This window comes from Phlebotomus papatasi, chromosome 3, assembly GCF_024763615.1.
Source record: "Phlebotomus papatasi isolate M1 chromosome 3, Ppap_2.1, whole genome shotgun sequence".
NCBI lineage: Eukaryota > Metazoa > Arthropoda > Insecta > Diptera > Psychodidae > Phlebotomus > Phlebotomus papatasi.
The window spans coordinates 77,169,553-77,197,536 of NC_077224.1; the positions used below are offsets into that span (position 1 = coordinate 77,169,553).

A 27,984-nucleotide genomic window follows, 5' to 3' on the forward strand; every position below is an offset into this window, starting at 1 on the left:
AAGCTGAGATTGTAAAGAATCTCAACTAAAAAGTTCGGCTGCGTGAACTGCCCCATCCTTCCCTATATAAAAAAATCACAATTTACAATCAACGTTAAATTAACAGTCGCTGAATTTAGATTTTTTACAATAAATTCTTTAAAAAACTATTTATTTATGTAATGTAGGGGAAAGTACTCTCCCTTCGAACGTTCATGCCTCCGAATAATGTGAATTTTCTTTCATTTTTCCTAAGAGACTTACACATTTCTATGAAATATAAGATAGTTTATTGTCAATAATTGATAATTATGTGACAAATATGTTCAAGCCTCTTAGGAAAAATGAAAGAAATGCACGTTATTCGAAGGCATGAACGTTCAAAGGGAGAGTACTTTCCCCTACCTATTTAAGAAAAGAACTTTTAATCTAGAATTTAGATTTGAACCTAGACCCTTGAATTTGAATTTGAAAATTTCATGAAAATTCGAGAGATGTCAAAATTTTCGCATCGAGAAAGAAAGCTTTTCTACCTCTCTGTCGATAATTGAAAAGAATTTTAACTAAAAGTCCTAAATAAATCCTAAATCCTAAAAGTCCTATATCCTAAAAGTCCTAATAAATTAAATAAATAAATTATAGATAAATCGGAAATAAATGATCCAAAATCGTCTAGTTTGTATATGATGTTGTAACGTTATAAATGCGAGTGGAGCAAGTTCTCTCGTTTTTGTTGTTGAGAATTGAGATTTAGTTAAATGTTAACTCAATGAGGATAATTAATTACTCGATGTCTTATTAAATATTATTTTTAATATTTAGATGCTTTAACACAAAATCGTATTCAGTACGGCTATTAATGTGTAAGGTTACTGTCTTTGTTATTTATTGTTTTTTCTCAGTATTTGGCAGATATTAATTTTTTAGATTCACGATTTTGGTATCTATTTTTATGGACGTTTTTAGTTTTTAAAGGATTTTTAACATAGGATACTGGTCAAAATAGGCCTAAGGGCCTAAGACTTTGGTTAGGAGGGGTAGATAAGGGGGGAAACAAAAAAAAAACAAAATCGTATTCTTTCTTATTATTTTTTCGTTCTTAAATATTTATTCCTAGATTGCAAAATAATTTTAATTTACTAAATAATAGACATATGTATATGACTCATTGCCACGTGTTACAAAATTATACAAGACTGGAGTATTAAGTTAGGTTTTCGAATTTTTTTTAATGAGATCAGTGTCCTCAATATATTTTGATCAATTGGAAGTCAATTTAGCATGATGTCTGAGTCTGATAAAATTAAATAAATTACTCTTCATTTCCTCTAGATAAAAGGTCTTTGTGAACACGTGTGTGGAGTATTGTGAGTATTCTCGGGGAGAACATTATGTAGTAAAAGTCCACAAGGTATTGAGATGCTTGAAAAGCGATTTCACATGATTTTCCCACACAGACTCTTCAATCTGCGCCACACGCCTCCACGCAAAAGAAATCTCCACCAAAACTGCTTTATATTCTGTGGCGCGTAGAATTTTCCCAACAGTTGGTCGTTGGAAACTGGGAAAATCACTTGAGGAAGAGAAAATTATTCATTGACAATACTAAGGTGTCCTCTAAAAACGAAAGTTTATTGTGATTTCTGTGGGGTGTTTTGCTTGTAAAATATATTTTCATGGCTGGAGGAAATTAATGTGAAGGAAACAACGAATTTACTCTCTAACAAAAGACATTTTTGGCGCGCTCTTATTCTTCATTTACACAAAAAAGAAACAAAAAGAAAAAAATCGGTTTCAATTTTGTGTCTTTCAGCAAGAGACTTAAAAAAAAAAGTATTTTGTAAAATATGTCACAGTGTTAAATTTTGTGTCTATTGCGTCAAAGTCTCTGTTTGGATGTGATTTTAATTATAAATAAAATCAGACTGAAGAATATTGTATAAATATATTGTTGAGTGTGTGAGAACATTTACTGTAATAATATACTTTTCAAAAGACGAAATGTTGAGTGATGTCATTAAAACAGAGTTATTAAATTGCAAGCAACAGGGAAAATGTAGAAATTTCTTATAAAATATCACAAAATAGTGCAACTTGGAGTGAAATGGTAGAATGGAAAACAGGTGGAAATTTATAAAGTCTTCAGGGATGAAAAATCCTTACAACATATTCACAATTTCAACCCTAAAGGGACTTTTTTAGAGCTTCACAATTAAGATTGGAAAAAGAGAAATTTCTTTTAACAAAATAAATTCAATATTTCCACCACTCACAATCATTCCATCGTTTCTTTCCGCGAAAATAGCACAAGAGTAACAATTCTGTGCCAGAAATATTTTCCTAAATTCACTCCCCAGACCCAGTGTTTTAATTATAAACGCATTGAAACATTTATTATTATTAAATATTTCTCCATTGAGTGACACAGTGGATCAGTGTCGAAGATTTTCCAAGGAGTTGTGTGTGTCAAAAATGATGACCACATCACCAAAGTCCTCACTTGCAAAGCTTGGACTGCATTCAAACAAGAGCAAGACATTCAAAGTGCTTATTATTGGCCACAGCGGTGTCGGAAAGACAGGTAAATTGCCATTACAATGGAACAACCTTCAGTGAAACTCATTCATTTGGGTTTAGTGAATTTTAAATTGATTGAAAGTTTCAGCTTCAGTGAAAATTTCGCATATTTTAGTACAGAAAGATTGTCGTATAAGGCAGGTTAGGGGAAATACTCTCCCTTCGAACGTTCATGCCTTCGAATAATGTGAATCTTTTGTCAGTTTTCCTAACAGACTTACACATAATTATCAATAATTGATAATAAGCTAAATGTAATAGAAATTTGTAAGTCTCTTAGGAAAATTGAAAGAAAATTCACATTATTCGAAGGCATGAACGTTCAAAGGGAGAGTACTTTCCCCTATAGGTAATCTAAATAAACTACTGTGAACTTTATGAAAAAAAACGTTTGAACACTAAAAAATCAGTTAAAGGCTTAACAGGACGTTTAGTACACGAATGTACTAAAATAAACTTAAGGGATTCCGGAAGTCGTTGGGAAACTAACAATCACTCAAAGAAACACTACCGGAATCCCTTAAAGTTATTGCATGTCACGTCGGTTTATTTTTACAATGAATGAGTACTAAAATCATTCCTCCTTTCCTATTTTTCCTTTAGCGCTAACTTACGTATATCGCATTATGAAAGAGAAATCTAATTTAGAATATTATCTAGGATATATAGGATCTATCTATCGATAGGAAAATTAAGTTTTTTTTTTTCAAATAAATCATGAGACGATTTTGTTAGAAAATATAAGGGGAACGGGGCATTATTTCTGGAAACTTACAATATGGGACACTTTGAGTCAAACATCGGACACTGTGCTTAAAATGAATAAAATTATGGAAATAGCTTTGAATATTTGATGGAAAATGTTTTTCTTGTACATTTTTATTATTTTAGAAGAATATATTAACACAAAATCCGTTCAATTTTAAATGATTTTTATCAAAATTGTTTTAATGGCAATTTAATGTGACAATTATTTTACGAAAAATGTAACATATTAGTTAATGATCATTTCAGTTTTCTTTGTCTGAGGGGAAGTCCAAATAATTTTTGTGGTTGTATTTCAATATAACTATTAAATAGTCATAAAAGATTGTCTTAATTTATGGTAAAATTTATGGATTGTTTTGATCCTGCAGTTCGCCATAAGTGGGCTTATGTTTCCTATTTCGGTCCTTTTTAGATTTTCAAACTGCATATTTTTTGGATAAAAAGATACGGATTTTGATCTAGATCATTCCCCCCCCCTTTATTACTGAAACTTTAGTAATATAATAAAATTATTAAATAAAATTTCATTAATAAAGGAGGAGAAGGAACTAGATCAAAATCCGTGTCTTTTTATCGGAATCATTGACCGAACATCAAAAACTAATCATACTTTTTTGTTTTTTTTTTATTCTCTACCTAAGTCTAAAAGATGCCTTGTAACATCTTCGGAAGAGCAAGATTCTTCGACAAACTTGGTGTCCAATATAGCTCACACAGTGGACTTCCTCTATGTCAAAGTATCCGATATAGTAGCCAAATTAATGTTAATGTTAATATTTTTATTCATTTTCAATTGAAAAGAAGTAGCCAAAAATTTAATTTTGTATTAAAAATTTCACTACAACTTAGGATACTTTAGGAATTATAAAAGTAAAGCTATATAGGGGAGGCTGACATGTTTGAGACGCTGTGGACTGTTCTTTGATGGTAACAAAAACGCTAATTGAATTATTTTAATAAAGTCTATACAAGTGAGTATACTAAGAGCTACATAAAATTTGAAGATAATTTTCTGGGTTTTGGAAATACAGTAGAGCCTCACTATAGGCCATATTTGGTTCCAGATTTGACACTTGGGTCGCACTATAGTCCATGTCATTTTTTAAAATTATCAACGACTTTTAATATTGAAATTGCTCGACGGCTTCCACTTTTTTTTGCGATTGTGGTACTTGTCCTCCCTCTCTTCATTATGGATCACCATTATCACGACTACTCAATTAAGTTTGCCAAAAATATTAAAATAATTATGACAATATTGCATGTCGCGTACTAAAAAACATAACCTAACTTAAAATCAGTATTTTGAAATCAACGGTCGATAAATTGTGGACTATAGAGCGATGGCCTATAGCGGGGTTCTACTGTAATGCATTAAGGTCAAAACAAAAAAATAGTGTCTCAAACATGGCGGCTCTCCGCTATATTATTGGCTCACTGTCATATCTCGTTTATTGTCGTAACTTTATACGAATTCAAAAAACAGTTCAAGAAAAAACTTCGAGCAATGAAAAATATATGTTCTTTTCATAAATTTCATGACAATTATATTTCCATTTTGTAACGTTTTCATTTTAATGTTATTGGATCGGGAGTGTCTTCATGCACTTAGTCTATTTGACTTCAACACTTTAGTGTCTCATAATCTTAATCGAAGCTGCATAACAGGGAAGAGGAAAACTTTTCCGATTTAAGTTTTGAATATTAACCACTACTTACCAGAAGAAAATTTCTTAAATTAAATGACCATTTTCTATTATAAGCATAATCACGATTCACGGATATACCTTGAGTCTAAATTCAAATATTGAAAAATGCATTTAATAAAAACAAATAGAACACTCGTGAAACTCAACACCTGCTGATTGAGGTGATACAGTTAAAAAAAAATGTTGTGGTTAGTTGCATGGATTTTCCTTGTTTAGAAATACAAAAAAAAATGCGCAGTTCAAATTTCATTCCGTGTCTCACCTCACAATTTAATTAGTATTTGAACAATTTTTTTTCACAACCTTTCACTTGGATTGTACATAATTGTAAATGATGTTGATTGTTGTAATTCGAAATTAAGGACAATGAGAGACAGAGCACAAAAATGTGATAAGATTCAATAACGTGGGAAATGTCACATTTGCTGGAGGTTTGTTCACGCAGAAGGGAAATGTTCACAAGAATCGCGATAAAATTTTCCCATCTCCCTCTGACCAGTCTCCTCAGAAATTTCCCAGAAATTCTGTAAACACGATAGATGATCCAAAGTCTGGCCTAGAGGATGTCCAATGCTGTAATCTTGATTGAAGACGGTCTGTCTGAAATTTTCTTACTAAACTTCTTGTAAGAATAACAAAATGGGAATCACGGTGATAGACACATAAATTGAGGAATAAGAAGCAACGTTTCTATGGATGTGCCTTTGCTCTTGACTGATTCTTTAGAAATATTTGCAGATCCTTGGAAAAGGCCCTTTTACTATATTTCTCTTATTTACTTTTCTGCCATGTAGGTATTTCTCATACATACTCGAAGTTGAAAGTACTTTTGATTAGGAAATCATGTTCTCATATGTAAGGTGAGATGGGGCTACGTTGAAGATGCTAGTTTTGGCATATTAAAATTATGTTAGACCAGTTAGATCTAACCATAATTCAATATAGATCTTGATATGTTTTGTTTATGTAAATAACATTATGTTAAAGCCCCAGAATCTTTTAGAAATACGCGAAAAATAGCGCTTTCGATGTAGCCCCTGCTCAACATAGTCCCACGTTCCCCTAGTTAAAAAAACGTATTTAGTTTTATTTTTAATTCTGTTTTTTAATCGTGTCGTTCAAAAATTTTATGTAAATTTAAATTTCTAAAAATCTTTCACTTGCTCTATCTTGACTTCTTGTTATACTGTGTTGTTAAACCTAATTTTACATTTCCATAATTTATGAATACAAAACTTTTTATTGCTCTTACAGTCCGGGGTTGATTGTTAACTCTTGAAATTTCCTTCCAAACCCACAACTGCGCCAATAACGTTTTCAATAAAGCTCCTAACCGTTTTCTCACTTAAACTGTAATCTCCCAGCCGAGTGTTTCAGCTGCGTATCTTGAGTACTTTGCAATATAATTTTTATTGTATTTTGACATGTAATAAAAATGGACTCATTCTTTCTTCGTATCTGTGGCAATAAATGTCACCAGCAGAGGATGTTATGTTATGAGATTTTTCCCATAAGACCACCGACGGCATCAGCCATACGTAAAACGTATCCAAACATGTCAATGAAAAATTCATTCAAAAATTGATGTTGTAGCAACAAAACACAGGAGGAAATTTCTAAATTTCCAAATTTCCATAAAACAATTATTATATCTTTCTGAGATTTCTCCAGAGAGGGATTAGCTGTTCTCCACATAAACTCAATGCCTTAAGGATCGAGCAGAATTTAATGATGCTTGAAGGGTTGATTTTCTCAGTCATGCTTTTTCCTGTCGCCCAATTCAGCTTCCTTAATGGGACTTAATCTGCCTCACACACTTCTGTTTCATTGCCTGACACAATTTGAGGTGTATTGCCTAAATCAACAGAAAAGCAATCCATCCGTCCGAAGAAAAACATATCCACCCACAAGAGGATGCCCCAGACTGAAAGAGAAATGATGCGAGGGTTTGAATACAAAGATGACACTTACCAAAGTTAGGTCTTAAGGACAAGTAAATTTTCAGTATATTTTTTTTCGGAAAAAAGATAGTATTTTGGAAACTATTTCTATCTTAGAGTATACTTAGTATTTGTTGTAAAGCTCTCACGAATATTAACACGAATTTTATAAGAACATCTCGATGTTTCGACGGATCAAAAAGCGCATGAATTTCATAATTTCTTTAAAATTTCTCTACACTTGAGAGAAATCCGAAAAAGTTAAAATAACATTCCGAAAATGTTAATTTTATCCTGCATTATTGATCCGAAATAGGTGTAAATATTACAATTTTTAGGCGTATTAGGGGTTAAATTAACCCTTTTTCATGTTAATTTTACCCTTAAAAAGGTGTAAAATTAACATTAAAAAATGTTGATGTATTTTTACACCTAAAAAGTGTTAAAGTTCTGAGGAAAAAAAGTTAATCACATCCTCTTTTTTTTAGTTACGTATTCTGCATTTGGTCTACCTGTTTGTGTAACTGAAAAATAAAATTGGTTCTAAACTATTTATATTATATGTATATGAATCTGTAAAACCTATAAACAATTTTGAAATATGAGATTTTTCAAGATTTTCTACATATTTTTTTACATTTTAAAACAGTAGCAATCTTTTTTTGGCAAAGAGGTCTTATTTATTCTTGCATTTTAAAAATACACTCCAACCCATTGGCTTTCCAACATATGTATGTGAACAATTTCTGTTCACTAAAACCGGATATATGACCGATAAAAAATGATGCAGCGAAACTAAGTTTAGATTTTAACCAAGACGGCACTCGATTTTACCAAACGTTCTACATAAGACGTCTGTGTCATAAAAAATTTATTAAAATAGAAAATTCATATAGTATAGTAGGTTCGGTTCACCAAACAATTATTCAATTTTTGAGATTTACCGATTTTACACTAATAAATAAAATTAAATTAAATTACAATATTTAATTAATTAAATAAATTCTGTAATTATGAAATAGGCTGATAATCATTTAAAGAAAGAGTTTATTTAATTAATTTTCTTAACAATCTGAATGTATTGCTAAACTTAGTTTTCCGACATTCAGAGTCATCCAACTTTACAGTGTTTACTTACATAGGGGAAAGTACTCTCCCTTCGAACGTTCATGCCTTCGAATAATGTGAATTTTCTTTCAGTTTTCCCAAAAGACTTACACATTTCCATTAAATATTATATTAGTTGGCTTTTTATCAATTATTGATAATTATGATATAATAATGTGCACTCTTAGGAAAGGTAAAAGAAATTCACTTTATTCGAAGGTACACCGAGAAAAATTTGGATGGTATTTTCTACAAATCGTGTCTTTAAATTCTACTGCCTCAAAAGATAGTAGAAAATACCATCCTCCATAGATACTTTCCTTTAGAATCTACCATCTTGACATTTTAAAATTTACTATCCTATGGATAGTAAATTCTAACAGCCGGATGGTAAAATCTACTATCCTCCTTTAGATTTTACATTGACCTCTCTTAGATTCTAATATCCGGGAAGTAAATTTTACTGGCCGCATATTTGATGTTAAAATTTAACTGGAAGACAGTAAATTTTAACGGAGGATAGTAATTTGGATTGAAATTACTATCCAAGCCAGTAAAATTTGCCATCCTGCTGTTAGAATGTCATTTTGGAATATCGTGGGTGCCGATGCAACGGTTCCCGATATGCTTTGAATACATTATAGCAATTCGTGGCGCAGCTGGAAGATGCTGGACTGTCATCACAAAGGTCGCGTGTTCAAATCTCGGCTGAGTTGTCAATGTTGGAAAAAGATTTTCACGCATCAAAATGGCTTGAAATACAGAGAATGTTATCCAGGAAGGGCCCCAAGCCCTCAAACAATGGCCAAAAATCAATGAAAATAAGGAAAAATAAATTTTTCCGACATTTTTCATTCTAATATCCGGCTAGTAAAATTTACTATCCTGCCAGTAAAATTTACCATCCGGATAGTAAAATCTAATATCCGGGGATATTAGAATTTACCATACGGCTATTAGAATTTACTATCCATGCAATAGATTCTACAATTTTTGACAGTCCAATTTAATATCGCGTTTGCTGGGTGACTTTTTTACTATCCGGCCATTAGAATTTTGTATGGAGGATGGTAAATTTTACCATCCACATTTTTCTCGGTGTATAAAAGTTCTAAGGGAAAGTATTTTCCCTTATTATTGATTAACTCTTTCGCGTCCCACTTTTATTCAGCAGATGAATTCATGCAAAATTGAGTTTTTCCTAATGCTTTATGATCAAATATAATAGTTCTGAGAGGAAAAAAATTTTCCATTGCGTGAAAACTCGGAAAAACCCCGGGTCATATATGACCCTGTTGTCCTCAAGGGAAGTGTATTTACCATTTTCAAAATCTATATCACGGGCTTTTTAAGAGTTTTTTTTGCTTGAAGTTATTAATTTGGCCAAAACCATGGCAAACTGGATTGTTGTGATGGACACTGTACTCCTGGTGTTCAAGGAATCTTCCTGGTAATCCCTTGAACAGTCACTGTCACAATATTTTGAGTGGTATTTGGCAAAAATAAACTTATCCACATATTTATTCACACACAATACAATTGCACAATATGAGACGCTTGCAGAATACTCTAAAATATTGCAAAATATGTTATAATTCATCAGATATAAGATGAAATGTCCAGGAGCAAGATGTCCCACCTGCATTTCACAAAGAAAAACAATGTCCCAACTACATTTCGCTGCAGGTTTGGGACGAAAACACTGTTACCCTTGGGGACTATAGGGCCATATATGACCCGGAAAATTCTACACGCTTTTCTGGAAAATTGAGAGTAATTTATTATATCAAAATATGCAATATACAATCTTTGGATATTCTATTTTGTATTTCTAAAGAACTTTTTGCTGAAAAAAATAAATGAATATAAAAAATTTTGAAAAAGAAAAGTCATTTCACAAAGTTCGAAATTCGTGATTTTTGATCTCAAATATTTTCTTTTCCTGAATATCTGGAGTCTTGAGAAAATTAGCCAAGAATCTTACATCCTTCTATTATGATGTCGTGCACAAACCGATAGATTTCAATTAATGTAAATAGTCAAAAGAAATTGTTTTTTCCCCGGGTCATATATGACCCTAATGACGCGAAAGAGTTAATGGGTAATCAGGCATTTCAGGCTTTCTAGTGTGCTTTATTTTACTTCTACAGTCTACTTGACAATCTTTAAACCATCTTCAGACTAGAGGTTTAGTGGGTTTAGCCTAGTTTTTGAAATTATCAAAATCTTAATTAACAAGCAATTTAATCCATTTTTCAGTATCTAATGGACCCATTGCCCTAATATCCTCCCTAGGGCAAAATCTGTTAAAAAACCATGACTGGTTAGAATTTACAGAAGTTAAGTCATTGTGACTAAGCCTTAGGTCTGAAATCTTTTTACACAATTGCTTTATAAATTGTTAATGAAAACAAACAATAATGATAATAATGGCTGGTTTAATAATTTTGCAGAAACGTTTATAAAATATATACAAATTTTCCCTTTATTTGCAAAGAGCTGTAGGGGAATTCTGTAACGATATGACAATTTCATATAACAAATCTTGGTGGTAAATTTCGGAACAGGACAACATTAAAGGCCAGTGGAGCTCTCAGCAATTCATATGAATGGCATTATCGAATAGTTTTCCCGAATTTACCACATAAAAATTCCAAATTTCATCATATGACAATGTCATATGGTTACAGAATCCCCCTACTTATTCTTCATTTCTATTCTTATTTATATCATGAGGTTTATGATTACTCGATTAATTTATAAAAAAATAACGATCCTACTTTTTTCGAATAAATAGAAAATTCGCACCGTTTGAAAGGTCTGAAGACTCACTACGTGCTACTACCAATGCCTACATTCCCCTAAACGATCTTGGCTCTGTCGGTTTTATTTAAATTGATATATCAGTAGGGGAATTCTGTAATTTTTCTGGCATTGTCACACGTGAGTATGACGAAGCCTGACAATATCAATCGAGTTTTTCTTTGTTATTATCACATGAGTTTGAAAATGCAATTCACTGATTTTTTAATGAAATCTCTTTGCTTAGTGATATGAAGGAAAGACATACAGTCCATTTTGCTCGATTCGTTTTATAAAATTCATTTCAAAATTCAGTTTCATTCATTCATTGCATTAGACTTACGATTGTCATTTGACTTCTGACTTTGTGATCAAAAAAACTTTTTTAAGTTTATTAGATGTTTTCTTTTATTGTAGGGTGTATTAGTAAAAAATATAAATATTAAATGAAAATCGAGATAATATTGAGTAGTCAACCAAAAATGCCAAATTACTAACCGGTGTAGTTTTGGAGATATCCCGTGAGAGATGTAAGAAAACAGTTAAAAGTTATAGTACTAAAACCTGTCGCATTTTCAGAGCTAATGTCACTCCCTTGGGATTAATGATCACATTTCAGCTTCCTAGTGATCAAAATGGATTTTTACTGCGGAAGCAGCCAAAATCCCGAACGTCAAAATCCCGAAAGCCAAAATCCCGAACGCCAAAATCCCGAAAAAGCCAAAATCCCGAAAGCCAAAATCCCGAAAGTTCAAAATCCTGAAGGGGATAAAATTATATGAAGGATAATGTGTAGAATAATTTCCCAAGACACAGAAAATTTGCCTTTACCTCCAGCAAGAGTGGGTGCAATCATGGGAATAGTACGAGCTTCAGACCGAAGGTTTAGCGAAATGATTTAACTGCCCTAATTTCTTATCAATCATGATTTTTTGAGAAAATTTAACTTAGGATTGGATTATTAAAAATAAACAACCTATTAGGCCCTCAAAACGCGATTAAGTTGCACGCTATTTAGGATTTTGAGACCTACGGGAACTAGGCTAAACCTCTAGTCTGAAGACTACTTAGCAATGCCACTTTTAAGAATTAAGGATTTTGGCTTTTGGGATATTGGTCAATTCGGGATTTTGGCTCCAGGATTTTGGCTTTCGGGATTTTGGGTTTTGGGATTTTGACTGGGACCCTTTTTACTGAGCATTTAGAACCTTTTTACTGAAAAAAAAATCTTTCTGGAGTAAAGACTTTGAACTAATGATCAATTTACTTAGCTACTAAATTTTGTTTTCAAGGTTTTGAAGGTTTTTTGGTGTTTAAATTTAGGAAGACATAAATCAGCCATATTGAATAGCATTGTTTTCTGTTCCAGTATTTCAGCAAAAAAAAACCGAATTTTGTTTTCAAAAATGAATCATTTTGAAATATTTCCTTGCGAGCTGAACTCGAGTTACCTTAATATTTCGTTTTTCGTGGCCAAAGTAACATGGCTTGAAATCACTCAAGCTTGATCCAACCACGCCATTCGCCTCCAAGGTTGGGGTATGGGGTTCGTCTGCCTTTATATTGAATTTGCGGAAATGATGCTGAATGCGAACGGTAAACAAAATGACAAATAGGGGTTACTTCTTGTCACGCCGAAGGGGATAGCTTGAGACGAATGGAAAGGGTGACCTGAGAAAGAGTGATTTCCTATAGAAGACACCTCTCCCTATCAAGCTTCCCGTGAATTTTCGATAAGGTCACAATTTATTGAAGCCTCTTACTCTAGGTCATTCACCCATTTTAGCTGGAAAAGTGCGACATACAGTGATGCAAAGGGAATTATAGAAGGTAAATATAGAGAAATACTGAGTGAAAGAGCAAATTTACCAGCAAGTCTATGTCAATGCGAAAATCACGCGACGCTTCATGTTTTTTGTTTACCTGCCCAAAAGTGATGGAACTGACATATTGTCGGGATGGAATGGGGAATTGTTGCTAAATAAACTCACCCACATCCTCAATTTTTTGGGTTACAATTGCGCTTCTGGATGGGAGGAAACTAATCTCAATGGGAGTTTATTGTGGCTGAGAAATGGCGTCGTAAAATCATAGGAAAATTAAACGGAAGACCATTTCTAATCGTTTAATTTAATTTTTACCCTTGACAATTTCAATTACGTGGAAAGAAGGGTTCCAAATAGAAATCTTTTTGACGCTGGAGAAAAAATTGCCTGAGAAAGAAAACCTTCCGCACAGTTGATTCAATTAGCAGCAGTCGTAAGGAAGGTAAATCAAATCGAGAAAGAATTCATTCATGTTGAAAAGTTATTCATTAAGTTAATTTTACGGTTTTAAATACAGACAATTTTACACTCTCTAGAATTTCTTTGCTTGTTTAAATTAACTTTCGACAATATTATAAGCAGGGTATTTTTTTAAAAAACTGTTTACGAAAAATGCTCAAGAGTTTAAATCTTCTTTGGATTATCATATACATATATATTTTAATTTGAAAAGTTGTGTGCATTACACTTGGTTTTCACATACTCTATACATGAAACGTATGAAACGAAGGACTGCAATTTGCTTTCGAAAAATCTAAATTCACCGATGGAATATGTTCAAGAAGCTAAAGGGCTGTCTTATAAAACCAAGACTTTACAAGTTTTTTATAAAGAGCCTTTAAAGGCTATAATCGCTATAATGAACATTTTATGTTTAAAGGCCTGTAGAAGCTGTAAGGCTCTTTAAGAGTGAGCCACTTTATTTCCAGTAGTCTCAGTGACGGAACCAAGAGCACTATAAACAGGCTATAAGAATTTTGATTCTATGGTGCCTTACCCAAAAAAAATATTGTTTCTTGGGTCGTCCAATAGAAGTTTAAGAAATGGGAATTTTCATATTTGGCTGTTTCCTCTTACTCCTTTGGGAGAGATGGGTTTAAACACGCCCCTGGTAAGTTGCCTGAAATTTGAAGCCACTTTCTCATACTTCGATTTAAATTTATATGCGATTTTTTTTTGCACTTGCGAACGTGACACTAAATAACAAAAAAGTGAGAAGTTTTTCCGTATTATAAGATACCTTTCCGCATGGAGGAATAAATATACTAAATTTTTGTTTAAATAAATGTTTTCTTCAGAGCACTGTGAGCTGAGTCCGAGATCAATTTAGGAATTGGCTTCAAATAGCTCCATATAAAAAAAATAATTTGCCACATGCTTGGGTTTAAACGTTTATGTTACTAAAACAGTGCTTAAGGGGATAGGGTAAGGGCTCATAATTTTGGACAGTCTGCTTATAAGCATCGAAGTTCCAAGTTTGAAGTGCGATATTTTCTATACTAATTGACATTTCTTGTTACTCTCTTTTCAGAAGGGTTGTTTAGAAACTTAGCAAGCTATTTATCGTATTATTTTTATTAAAATTAGTTTTAATACGTTTAAAAATGAATTGATATGTATAGGTGACTTTGGCTCTTATTTTGGACAACTTGTTTTATTAATTTGGCCAACTTGGCTGTAAATTTGGACAGCTAATCCGCCTCAATAGGATGCCCATTGTTCTTCATTTGATGAACCAATCTAACCAAGTCCTCTTCCTGTTCATGTAAGGGAAACGTAGAATGTCACAGAAGCCCGGAAACTTTCCATTTCATTCATTAAAGTGAGTTGACTTCGATACTCCAAGTACGTGCGGATTCGCTCATTCCCTGGCCTTTCCGGAAGCCTTTCAAGGCATTTCTCGCTACATCTCTTTCGTAGAGATGATGCTCCTTTGTTTCTCCAGGCATTTGTCCAACCTAGTCATCACAAAAGCTAAAACTTCACGAAATTTCGTAAGAAAAACACCTGTCCAAAATAAGGAGTATCACCCCACTGGTGAATGTCTTAGAAAATTTCCCATTTTTCACACGAAAAATCTAATTCACAAGGCAAATCTCACTTTAGGTGAAATGTACAGATCACCACTAACGTGAATCAACACAATATTCAATAATATCACTCAAGAAAAGCGAGGAAACATTGTTAGTACTTCACCACAGCTAATAAGACATAAGTAAACACGAAGTTCTGTCATATTTCTCGTAAGCAATTGCTCACACTGAATTTTCAACAAAACAATTTTAACTCAAATCATATTCAAAATTTAACGTATTTAGTGTCAAAATCTTCCAAAAAGAACAAATATTTAGATAGAATTCATTATTCATCAGATATTAGAATAAAAATCCATCATTTTAATCAATTTATTTTTAGTGTCCAATGTTATCCTTAAAGTGTCCAAAATAAGAAACTGGACAAAATTATGAGCCTTTCCCCTAAGCTATGATCAAATAAACATAAAATCTTGTCCACCGAGAAGTATGATTAAAATATAAAAAAATAGGTCTGAATGATTGAATTTTTAAAATTTTTAAATGAAATTTTTTGAAAATATAGTTTAAATGCTGTATTACTTTTATATGCTTAAGATCTCGAATTAAACAATTTTGTTGGAAAATAAATGTTTTAAATCTCTTGGAGTACATTACTTTACAGTAAAATTAGTAAGTTGTATTTCTTCCACTTGTACAGGAAAATATATTTTGTTAAATTGTTTGCAAATGTTTGTGAATTCCTATTAAGGACTTACGAAATGTTCGTAAATCTTATAACCTATATAAATATACTTAGAGAGAATATATATTGTATATTGTATATACATATATATATTGAATTTTTGGAATACTTTAACGTTAGATTAAAATAATAACAATTTTTTTTAGCAACTTTTATCCATTTTGGGTAAATTTCGTAAACATTCTTTTAGGATCCAAAATGCCTAAATCCAATATGTCTTTGAGTTGTTTACATGAGAATGAAAGCATCCGTTAATTGTTGCCTCAAGCAACAAAACCTCCATAACACGTATTTCCACTTTGGCTGAAGGTGTAATTTCTGCATGTAATTAGGAATTGATTTTGGAAAGAAGAAAACTCACGTCTGGTGCTTTAATGACTTGATAATTTTGATGTGGCAGATGAAAAGCTCTTTGGTGGTGAGAAAATCATGAATGGGGATGACTTTTTGTCGCAGCTCTTTGCTTTAGCAATTCATTCACCTCTTGCACGCATCAGCACAAAAAGGGAGAAAAAGGCTGCAGAAACAACAATAAATACGTCTTCTGGAAATTTATTCTCAGTCCGTGTTGGGAGATGGGGTACAAAAAAAGTCTTAAACCTTTATTCCACCCTCCCAAAAGAACCTCAAAGTTATGATTGACGAGATCTTTTTGCGTGTCTCGCATTCTCTACTGAGCTTTAATCTTCACATCAACAGGTAGTAAAAGCGCCCCTGCTGACGATGTCTCGACTCGATATTAGGGGAAAGATAATATAGCATATAAGAGTAGGATGTGAGGGTAAATCTGAAATGGGTGGATGTGGGAAGTAAATCTTGATTCAATATTTTTTGTCCCTTCTGTCTATATTTTTCTTCATTTCTTTCATGTTGCTTATAGATTTTCGAGAGATTCTTGATGATAGAGAACATCAATTTCACGGCACAAATACCTCTGATTGCGTCTCATTTGCCACTTTTCGATCAATGGTGATTTTTGAGACGCAATTAATTACTTCATTTTCCAGGTCAAACTCCCCTTTTGCAGCATGACCTAATGAAAACGTGAGAATTTCTATACAACATGGAATGACCTAGATGACATACAAAGTATTTATTTAATATCTTCGAAATGTTAGTCTGACATTTTACAAAGGCAATCATACGTTTAAATTGGGGTAATTCGAAATAAAACCCACGTGCTGTCCACCGGTAATTTTTTGAATATCATCCTTAGTGCCTACACTAAGAAAATAAAGAGGATGCGATTAACTTTTTTCCTCATAACTTTAACACTTTTTATGTGTAAAAATATATCAACATTTTTTAATGTTAATTTTACACCTTTCTAAGGGTAAAATTAACATGAAAAAGGGTAACTTTAACCCCTAATACACCTAAAAAGAGTAATATTTACACCGATTTTGGATCTATACAGCAGGGTAAAATTAACATTTCCGGAATGTTATTTTAACTTTTTCGGATTTTTCTCACTCAGTGTAGCGAATACCAAGTGCTAAAAATCAGCACTTTTTAGCTTAATTTTGTTAACTTTTAGCAATATTTTGCTGAGCTTTCAGCCGTGTTGTATTTCAGAACAGAAAATGGAACAATTTGTTAAGGTAAATGTTCTAATTCAAAACCATTTCCAGACGCTTTAACTTTGACAGAAGATTCAACACATAAAATTTATATTTTTTCTGATGAGAATTACATGAATTTGCTCCTTGACTCTTTTAGTATGTTACTCTTTAGTGAAAATTCTTTAGATATAATTTGAAAACTTCTTAAATACAAGAAAAATACGCGCGTGTAAAATGCTTCTATTGGAAACAAATTAATTCAAATGGAGACAAGGGAAAGTTTCTAATTGGAGACAAAGAGTGTAAGTGAAACCGCAACGACAGGCTTCCAAAACTTTGTTGACTTGCTCTTGAGTGCAGGATTTGTTCTTATTCCTGGTCTTTTCTGCTTTTTCATCTAAAATAATAAGAAAATCTTTCCAAAAAAATTATATTTCTGGGGTTTCCTATTAAAGCATTTGCAGACACTTCAGAAAAACCCTTTTTATTCACGAAATAGGTAATTATTTCATTTGAAAACTTCAAAGATAAAGATTAGCATTTAATTTAACCAGAATTATGCAGAAATATGACATAAATGTTAAACAAAACGAATAAACAACAGTATTGTGTTTTTCATTGGAAAATATGGTCGATCGATGAAAAATTCGATGGTGAAAAGGTACACTTTTAATTTTTCTGAGATATTAACAAAATAAAATTTGTGAATAGGGGAATGTTGGCATGGTTCACACAGAGTGAACCTTCAAACAACTCAAATTTACTCTTTGTTTGCAAAGAGCTAGTTCGTTATTTCTTAGCCATAAGATAGATCAGTATTAAGTTCACGAAACGAGATGAGAAATGGTAAGTCAACTTTTTGCGAACAAAGAGAAAATTCGCATCGTTTGAAGGTTCACTCTGTGCGAACCACGCCTACTTTCCCCTATGATTGGATTTTCGCTTTATTTGGATCAAAATTAACTAAATAATGAAACTGTGGTATAGAAAATGTATGAATATAATAATTTGGTACTGTATTAATCATGAAAACAATGACGTTTCCATTTGGAGTAGCGAAAAGTTTCCATTTGGAGCAGGTTTAGAATTAGCTTAATTTACCCTAATTGATTTAGTCTGATGTGAAGTGTGAGTAAAGAGGTATTTCGGCTTAAAACTTTACTAAAAACGAATTAGTTTAGGTTTTTAAAAAAGTTGGTAAAATTCTGCAAATGTCTATTGTAATTTTTTTGCCATTTCATACGTAAAGCATGATTTGAGGTTGTGGACCTAAATTTCCCTTCGTGTGTAGGGAAGGGTAGGGCAGTTAATGCAGCTGAACTTTTCCTCAGGACTCATGTTCTTCTATTTTCTCTTGAGTATTATTGACTGTAAAAAAATATAAAGGATAATTCCTAAGTTCTGAAAATCCTTGAACTTTGAATCTTGAATCTTTGAACACGTGAAACTCCTCTACCCTCTTCTATTAATTTATTAAAAATTAATACTTAAAAGTCCGAAGTGGCTTTTTGTGATTTTAAATATTAGAATTTCTAAATTTCGGCACGAAATAATCAAATTGAAATATTTCGGTAATACTTTTTCATATAAACTGAACAAACGTCTGGAATTATCCTCATTGTGTAATATATCTATATTCACGTTCAGTACGTGTGGTAAAGTTTTTGAGGGAAAATATCAATAGAGATGGATCCTTTTTACGTACCACATGCCCATAAATGATTCGAAAATCATTCAACTCATTCAGACACAATTGATGGTAACGTTTCCGCCCTTTGTGGCATATTTCGCGAAATTTAAAATGATATATTGTTCAAACGGAAACTGAAGTTGGGGGTGAAATGATAAAAAATGAGTTGATATCATCTTTTTCACTACGCACGTAACATCATCATTGTAGCAAGTGGAGAAAAATCTATCTAATAAAGTTTATGATGGGGACGTACTCAAGGCAAACTTTTTCAATAAAGGCAGCTTAAGAGGAACCCCACACAAACTAATAATTTTCACAACATTCCCAGATTCACAATTTTCTCATGCCCGAATTCATGGTTCAATGAATGGCGCACGAGGGCAGGAAAAAAACGTCTCGGAGGAGGTGTAAAAGAAGAGTAATGTTCCTTTGCACAAAAGAGGGAAGTGCTGGTGTTCCAAAAGAACAGGAAGATGGGGATGGTTCTCCTTCATTTTCACACCTCTCGCTTCATGGCACAAATCACGACAGACGTGAAGGATTCCCAGATTCACAGGGAGTTTTTTATTTGTTTAATTTACTCCCCCTTTTCGGATTTAAATGTACTCCTTTGGGGGTTGAGATGGTAAAAGGATAGACAACGAAGTGTAATAGGTAATTGAATGAGCATTTTAAATAGATTGAGTTGTCAAGTATAGCGGCAATAAAAATTTAATTATGCGTATTACTTGCTTTGCTGCAGGATTTATGCAGTTTTATTGCTGAAGTTAAATCAAAGACAAAGAGTCAATGCTTTATTTGCTAACTGGGACTTAATTTATTTGTTTATTTTGAGAAATAAACAGTAAAAATAGCGTTTTGTATTTTTTTTTAAAATAAATATCATGTTAGAAAATTTCATTTGATGAAAATGCATTTAAGATATTGTTTTACATTTCTTTAAGAGAATTTTAAAGTATTTCTTTGCTTTCTAGCTAAGAATTTATACTTTTTATCGAAAAACCAACGCTTTTTCCGGACGATATCACCACAGATTTTTCCCCTTAAAAAATGCTTGGACATCCTCGAGAAAAATCCTCCTTAAGAGAGTGTCAACCACTCGATAATACTTAGTTAAAAGGGATATGAACACACATATTAGACACATACGGTTACAAGAAATATACCACATATGGTGTATGTAAAAATTTATTACCCCCCAGTGGATGGGAAATCGACCCCGTTTCCATCCGTTTTTTCTTCAGACATACCCTTAAGAGTGTTCTTATCGTAAAAGGAGCATCCAATTTCGTGTCAAATTCATGATGATTCGTCACTTCCTAACTGAAATTCCTGTATACCACATAGTTTTCTTCTTTTTCTCTTCCTCTTCTTTTCTTTCCGCCTCTTCTGGATCAGCGATGGTAGTAAGGTTTATTACCAAGAGATTCATTGGCAGCTACGACAGCAGCGACGAGAAAATTTACTCTTACACAACTGTGATTGATAATGAAATTGTCGCCTTCGACATTGCAGATCGGCCAGGACACTTCAATGTAAGTCTTAACACTATTAGAACTTGGTGTTATTATTTAATATACGACATTGTATCATTTTGCTATTAAATTTATTACTCGGAAAAAAAAGTTGAAGAAGAAATATCTAGTAATAGAAAAGCCAATGTTAGCGATGGTACATCTTACTGGAGAATATTTTTTCTTGATACTAAATTTACTTTCAAAACCGTTTCATTAAAAATAGGAGAAAGCGCGCTACCTTCGAACGACTGAAGCTTCAGACAACTAATTTTTTATATGTTCTTAATGGATTTGATCCATGGTTCTTTTCATGAAATTTGAGACACTAGACTACCTATTAAATTATAATACCATAAAGGATCAAATTAATTAAAAACGTGTTGAAAAAGAATGAGTCGTCCGAAGGTTGCGTGGTTTCCCCTACTGTAGTCTACATCAAAATTTAAATATCTTTGAATATGTAGGCTGAAACTTTGTCAAAGCCTTTCTGGCAATACTGTTACCTTACGTTAAAGAATTACAATTTACTTTATTGTATTTTTATTAATGGTATTTTATTTTCTATGATACAAAAATATCTGTAGTCAGTATTTTGGTAAAAAAAACAGTAAATAATTCACTCGCAAATATTAATACTTTAAATAAAGCTAGGGGAAAGTGCCCATGCTTTGCACGGTCTCAAGCTTTACAATGACTAATTTTTTCTTATGTTTCTGAATAAATACGACTCCGCAATATATTTTATAAACATGACACTTTCCCCTAGTTTTTAAAATATAGAAAAGATGAATTATGCCCAACGCACAATAACTTTTGTTTGTAAACATGTTTTCGAAATTTTCTATGAGAGTGAGCGAGAAGACTAAATCTAGGTCTCACTCACTCTCATTAAAATGTCGAAAACGTGTTTACAAAACAAAGGTTATTGAGCGTTAAGCATTACATTTATTGAAAAACATACGAAAAATTTAGTCATTGTAAAGCTTGGGACCATGTAAAGCATGGGCACTTTCCCCTACGTGTGTTTCTCATATTTTAATTTTTTATTGCTTTTTCTTTTTTCCCTTTCCTTTTCTTCTTGATATGTAAATAAAAAAATAAATGCATAAAAGTTAAACTTGCTTAGTAAATTTATAAATTCGGCCAGTAACAATAATAAATCTTATCAGTAAAAATTCGGATTTGGTTAATAAAAAAATAGGTTTTGATAAATTAAAATTGCTTTAATTATTTCTATTAATCTATTTCAGTCAGTAAAAAGAATTATTTTTATAAGTAAAAAAATAAATAAAATACCAATTTTGGTCAATGAAGAAATCTATTTTGATGAAAATAATTAAAGAAAATAATTAAATTAAAAGTAAAAAACAAAACAGTATTAGTTTATTTTATGTAATTGTCAACAGAGATGGTAGTGAAAACAAAATAGTCTTTATCTCCTTTTTGCCGAAATTTCACTTCTTTATATCTTCTAAACTTATTAATCAATTTGAGAAATGGATTTTTCTACTGATCAAAAACGTTTTTTATTAAGTTTTTTTTTTAATCAAAATTGATTTTTTTACTGATCAAAAGAGGTTATTTTCTGATTAAATTTAGAGTTTTAATATTAATAAAATTTGTTTATTTTTTTTTACTTATTATGCCCAACGCACAATAACTTCTGTTTTGTAAACATGTTTTTGACATTTCAATGAGAGTGAATGAAATAGAGATCTAGTCATCTTGCTCTATCTCATATGAAATTTTGAATACATGTTTACAAACAAGACTTATTGTGCGTTGGGCACTATACTAAGCAAATTTGGTTATTTCACTGCTAAAAATGAATTTCTACTAATAGTTTTAAATTAAAAACTTACTAGTTTGCATTTTTTATACTTCATATTAAACAATTTCAAAACTATTGACGCTGGCATACCTTTTCAATTGAGTGAAATTCAATCGATTGAAATTTTACTTCTTACTCTTTCAAGCTAAATATTTGTCTCTTTCTGTCAAATGGAAATTGTAATTCAATTTCATTTTTAATTTCAATTTCAATTTTAATTTGACAGAAAGGAACAGCTACATCTGTTTTTCAAGGCTCTGGCACATTCTTTAGATCAGGGAAATTTCATGAAATCAAAATTCATATTTCTTACTTTTTCAAATGTTTTTCTTTTGATTAATCTATATTTTGTTTAATCCCCAAAGAAGGGATGTGAATTTTGATTTCATGCAATTTTCCTGATGTAAAAGGTGTGGCGGAGACACAAATATTTTCTTTTAATTTAAAATTTTGAAAGTCAATAGATTTATGTGTTAGACAAAACTACGGCTTAACTCTTTCGTCTCTTTTGGGACTCTGAGTACCCAAAGCAGCATATGAATGTTCTGTAAAAAACAATCTTTTTTAGTTATTTAGAACTGAGAAAAATTCAATTCTTTTGGATGATTACAAACTATAAGGATGTCCAAATGTAAGATATTTTTTGTAGGACCTCAATTAATTCCTGAGCTTAGATATTTTTGATTGAAAAATTGTGAAATTGGCTTGCAGCATATGCTTCGGTCCGGAAAGAGTTAACGCGCTTAATGTAATTTTGTTCAAAATAATAACTAGACTATGTATTCCCATCGGTTTCCTAGTAAGCCGTTTTACGGCTTAAGCCATAAGTCTGCCTAGGGCGTAACAAGCGATACTTTATTTTACTGGATTCTATTAGGGTAAGTGTGCCAAATTTGGGCATAGTTGCATGCAAGCGTCAAAGTCTCAAGTTTGAAATGTAATATTTTAAATTCAAATTAATTTTTTTTTATTCTTTCTTCTTAAAGAGTGTTTCTTGGAACCTTGTAAAGAGTTTACCGTCTTTATTTACTCTAAAATCATTCTTAATACATTTTAAAATGAATAAAAATATAGACATAGCTTTGGTGCCCTATTTCGGCCACCTTCATTCTCATAGTTCCTTGCCCTTCGGGAATTCTTCCAATATCTTTTTCACATCATCTCGTTTGTCGAAGGTACATTTTTTGTTATTCTTTTGCATTTTATATTCTCTAGAGTACGTAAAATCTAAAAGTTCATGGAAATTCTAGAAACAAAAAAGGTGGCCGAAATTGCAAGCTGGCCGGAATTTGGCACACTTACCCTAATTGCTAATTTTTCTAATTAGATGATGACTTTAAGATATTTTGGGCACAATAATCTCATTAAATTACATAATTTGTCCTTTCAGACTACAGACTTGGAAAAGTACAAGAATTCGGAGAGGAAGGCTCTCGATTTGGAGACACAGTGCAGATGGGCTGACGCCTTCATTCTTGTCTACTCCGTCACAGATAAGTGCAGCTTCGACGAGTGCAACCGCCTCAAGTTTCTCATAAATTACAACAAGAGGCGACGTAAACTAACAAACAAGGTAATAAGGGTTGGTGGTATGCCATACACCCTCTTGTCTTGTGATTGATTCCATTTTTTCCCTCTCGACGGTATGTCGATGATGATACACTGCTGGCAATAATCATAGCTCCACTTTTTCATACTGGAAAAACTTCGAAAAAAATTTTTTTTTAGAAAAAAATAAAAAGATCATTTGAAGATATTTTCATACCGATATGAAAAATTGCCATTTGAATTTCATACCGTTAGAACTGTGAGTACTGTGATAGAACCTTTATCAAAATGGCGATTTTCGGGTGGCAATAATTATAGCTCCACTCAATAAATTTGGCTCCAGGGTATTTATTTTCAATGAGTGAAGGTAAATATCTTTTAGTAACTTAATTAATAATTTTATTAAGCTAATTAGAATCATTTTTATAAAGTTTTTCATGAATTTTGCTGAAATTTTGTAAGGAAAATGTGTAACGAACAAAAATAAGGGATTAATTAGGGTCTTGAAAGGGATGGAAATTGACAACCAAAGAATTTCCATAAAAATGACAAGATCCAATCACCTTTCATCCGAATTTGTCCATATAGCCGACATATATGCATTTTAAACCACTCCCAGGGCTAAAAATCTTCTTTTGTTAGAGGCAAAAGTGTGCAATTTTCCGTGTTAGTGTCGAAAAAGACAAGTTTTCTTCCGTAAATTGATGTAAAACAATGCTGACTGCTTATTCTCATCATGTCCTGTTGATTCTGCCCCAAAACAGAATTCCAAGTGACTAAGGGGGTCTTCAGAATACTGAAATAAAAAATTATCAAAAAGAAGCTTTTTGCAGTTTGATGAACAGATGGTGTTTTACCTAATATAAATGGTACAACATTATTTTTTCGAATAAAAAAATTGATAGGTCTTGTCTTAACTTGTTTTCTGTCTGAAAAAATATTTTTAAACCACTTAAATGACGTAAAACACCTTCTATTCATCAAACTGCAATAAGCTTCTTTTTGATAATTTTCTATTTTCGTATTCTGAAGACGCCCTTAGTCACTTGAAATTCTGTTTTGGGACAGAATCAACAGGATATGATGAGAATAAGCAGTCAGCATTGTTTTACATCAATTTACGGAAGAAAACTTGTCTTTTTCGACTCTAACACGGAAAATTGCACACTTTTGCCTCTAACAAAAGAAGATTTTTAGCCCTGGGAGTGGTTTAAAATGCATATATGTCGGCTATATGGACAAATTCGGATGAAAGGTGATTGGATCTTGTCATTTTTATGGAAATTCTTTGGTTGTCAATTTCCATCCCTTTCAAGACCCTAATTAATCCCTTATTTTTGTTCGTTACACATTTTCCTTACAAAATTTCAGCAAAATTCATGAAAAACTTTATAAAAATAATTCTAATTAGCTTAATAAAGTTATTAATTAAATTACTTAAAGATATTTACCTTCACTTATTGAAAATAAATACCCTGGAGCCAAATTTATTGAGTGGAGCTATAATTATTGCCACCCGAAAATCGCCATTTTGCTAAAAGTTCTATCACAGTACTCACAGTTCTAACGGTATGAAATTCAAATGGCAATTTTTCATATCGGTATGAAAATATCTTCAAATGATCTTTTTATTTTTTTCTAAAAAAAATTTTTTTCGAAGTTTTTCCAGTATGAAAAAGTGGAGCTATGATTATTGCCAGCAGTGTATTACAACAATAAGGCACAATCCTTCATCATCATAGAGTATTTGCTCTGTGGTAAAATAATTGACGGTGACAGTGGAATTTGTTAGCTATACTTGGAAGAGTTTGGGGACTAGGGAGGACATCTCGGTCTCTCACCAAGTTAGATGGCAGGGACAAATTGCGCGCATTTTTCACCATTAAAAGAATGACAAAAATAAAATATGAAACCACTTTTGCTGAAAAGTTCTCTGTGTGTCATTCTTCTAACAGTCAATTCTTTTGTCTTTTTGCCCCAGGAAAGCCTAATGGATGTGCCTGTGATTTTGGTGGGGAACAAGAATGACCAATGGGGTGATCGGATGGTGTCCAACGAAGAGGGCTATCGACGCTCCAAGGAAATCAGCTGTGTCTGCTTTCATGAGATCTCAGCCAGAGAAAGTGCCGATCAGGTGATGGCGGTCTTCCGGGATGCCACACGTTATTGGCGTGTCCTCAGTAAATCCCCAAAGCTCAAACGTTCCACCAGTGAGACAGCCAGTGAACTAGTCATTAGTCCAGATACACTGACACCCTGTCTCCTGCCCAGCGACGGAACCACCACACCCACCGCCACAACTCCCACCGTGAAGAGTGAGAAACGGATGTCAATGCTCTTCTTCGGACGACTCTGGGCAGAGAGTAGTCCGGATGAGAATGAGGAACTGCAATCTCAGGAGTCTGATGCTAAGCAAAATGGTCCATTCCGCGAGCGTGCCTCCACCGATGGCACTCTCCTTTCGCGCCCACGACGATGGCGCTTTCCGCCACCCACAACGTCCGGAAGTGGTTCTTTGACCCCGCATCCACGCAGCGAGCGCCGCATGAGCATCTCCCTGCGTGGCAGCAACACCAATTCCAGCTATTAACCCCAACCGAGAGACGTGTTTGCCATCCACCAACCCCACAATTCTGGGACAGATGTTTGAGTTTGAACCTCTTAAAGGCTTAGGGATGGGAATTTCGGGATGGGCTGAGTTTAAAAGAGACTTTAATTGGGAATGATTTACTTTCTTTCCAAGAAGTGTCTTGTCCTCTTTAAATTTAATTGAAAGAGATTTTTTATAAGAGTTGTACAGAGAAAAAAATTATAGAATTTGCACTTATATGACTTTAATATTATATACACTGAGAGAAATCCGAAAAAGTTAAAATAACATTCCGGAAATGTTAATTTTACCCTGCAGTATTGATCCAAAATCGGTGTAAATGTTACTCTTTTTAGGTGTATTGGGGGTTAAAGTTACCCTTTTTCATGTTGATTTTATCCTCAAAAGATGTAAAATTAACATTAAAAAATGTTGATATATTTATACACCTAAAAAGTGTTGAAGTTATGAGGAAAAAGAGTTAATCGCACCCTCTTTTTTTCTCAGTGTAGAGAGGTAGATTCTCATGCAATTCCTTCACTGAGAAAAAAAGAGGCTGCGATTAACTCTTTTTCCTCATAACTTTAACACTTTTTAGGTGTAAAAATATATCAACATTTTTTAATGTTAATTTTACACCTTTTTGAGGGTGAATTTAACATGAAAAAGGGTAACTTTAACCCATAATACACCTAAAAAGGGTAATATTTACACTGATTTCGGATCAATACTGCAGGGTAAAATTAACTTTTCCGGAATGTTATTTTGACTTTTTCGGATCTCTCTTAGTGTTGTTATTGATGTTATTTTTGCTTCAAGATACGGATCATATTATTAATATTCTCTTTAGACCAACTAGAGAATATTTTGCATCTTTTCATAATACTTCAAAGATTTTTAACATAATAACTTCCTTTTCATTTTATTTGTTTAAGAAACTCAAATAAGATGACATTTAGCTAAATTTTGAGTTAGATTTTTGATATCAAAATTTACCACAATTTAGAATATGAGCTGTTCAATGTTCAGTGCTTATAAAATATTTTAAAATTAAACCTTCAGGGGCAAAAAGGGATAACAAAGGTTAATTACGGAACGGACTTTCCTTTCATTTACAATCAAAAATTGAAAAGAAAATCATAAGCAAACCGTAATAAGCAAACCATTTGAATTTTGCTCACTAATGGCTCCGCGGCATACCTTTTAGATTGGTAAAATTTCATGAAATCAATATTTGAGACCCTTCCTTTCTCGAAAGATTTGCATATGTTTATCTCATTCTTTCGCATTTTAAATTCGATTGAGCCAAATTGAATTTGTTGTGATGTTTAAAAAAAGAAGAAGAGTGCGAAAGAATGAGACAGGCATATGCAAAGCGTGTGAGAAAAAAGGGATTCGAAATTCGACTTCGTGAAATTTTCCTGATCTAAAAGGTGTGAGGGATCCATAAAAATTTAAAAATTATTATAAGTCTCTTTAAATGAATCAAAAAATCCCAAGATGGTTAACAATATTTTCATGAATTTTGATCTAAAAGGTCAGACTATGTTTTACTAGCTGCCATTACTGACCAAATTTTATTTTTGGCTGTTCAATTGTCATCACTTCAAATTAGAATTCCCTGCTTATGCTTTTGTAATTCCGAATCAGAAAAAAAGATTTTTGAAGAATATTTGAGAAAGATAAATCAATTACGGGTACTTTACCGATTAGCTACCGATTAAGTCCGATGCAGCCTGTTTGGAAATTTCAAAAGC

General features: G+C 32.6%; 1 protein-coding gene across 2 annotated transcripts; it reads left to right on the forward strand.

The window, feature by feature from the left end:
* Positions 1-1,200: 1,200 nt before the first annotated feature.
* On the forward strand, positions 1,201-26,469 carry LOC129805861 (ras-related and estrogen-regulated growth inhibitor-like protein). Of its 2 annotated transcripts, XM_055854084.1 has the most exons (5): positions 1,201-1,318; positions 1,437-2,560; positions 20,140-20,276; positions 23,480-23,662; positions 25,619-26,469. In XM_055854084.1, the coding sequence occupies exons 2-5, from the start codon at positions 2,452-2,454 to the stop codon at positions 26,225-26,227; spliced, it is 1,038 nt and encodes a 345-aa protein (XP_055710059.1). In that variant the 5' UTR covers positions 1,201-1,318; positions 1,437-2,451; the 3' UTR covers positions 26,228-26,469. The 2 variants fall into 2 exon arrangements, with proteins under 2 accessions (XP_055710059.1, XP_055710058.1); XM_055854083.1 differs by having other exon boundaries at positions 1,201-2,560.
* Positions 26,470-27,984: the final 1,515 nt, after the last annotated feature.

Bases quoted from the DNA above. Each gene is read 5' to 3' on its own strand.
- LOC129805861 (XM_055854083.1), top strand. From the start codon at position 2,452: ATGATGACCACATCACCAAAGTCCTCACTTGCAAAGCTTGGACTGCAT. The intron at 20,277-23,479 runs GTAAGTCTTAAC...TTGTCCTTTCAG, and splicing joins ATCGGCCAGGACACTTCAAT to ACTACAGACTTGGAAAAGTA. The intron at 23,663-25,618 runs GTAATAAGGGTT...TTTTTGCCCCAG, and splicing joins GACGTAAACTAACAAACAAG to GAAAGCCTAATGGATGTGCC.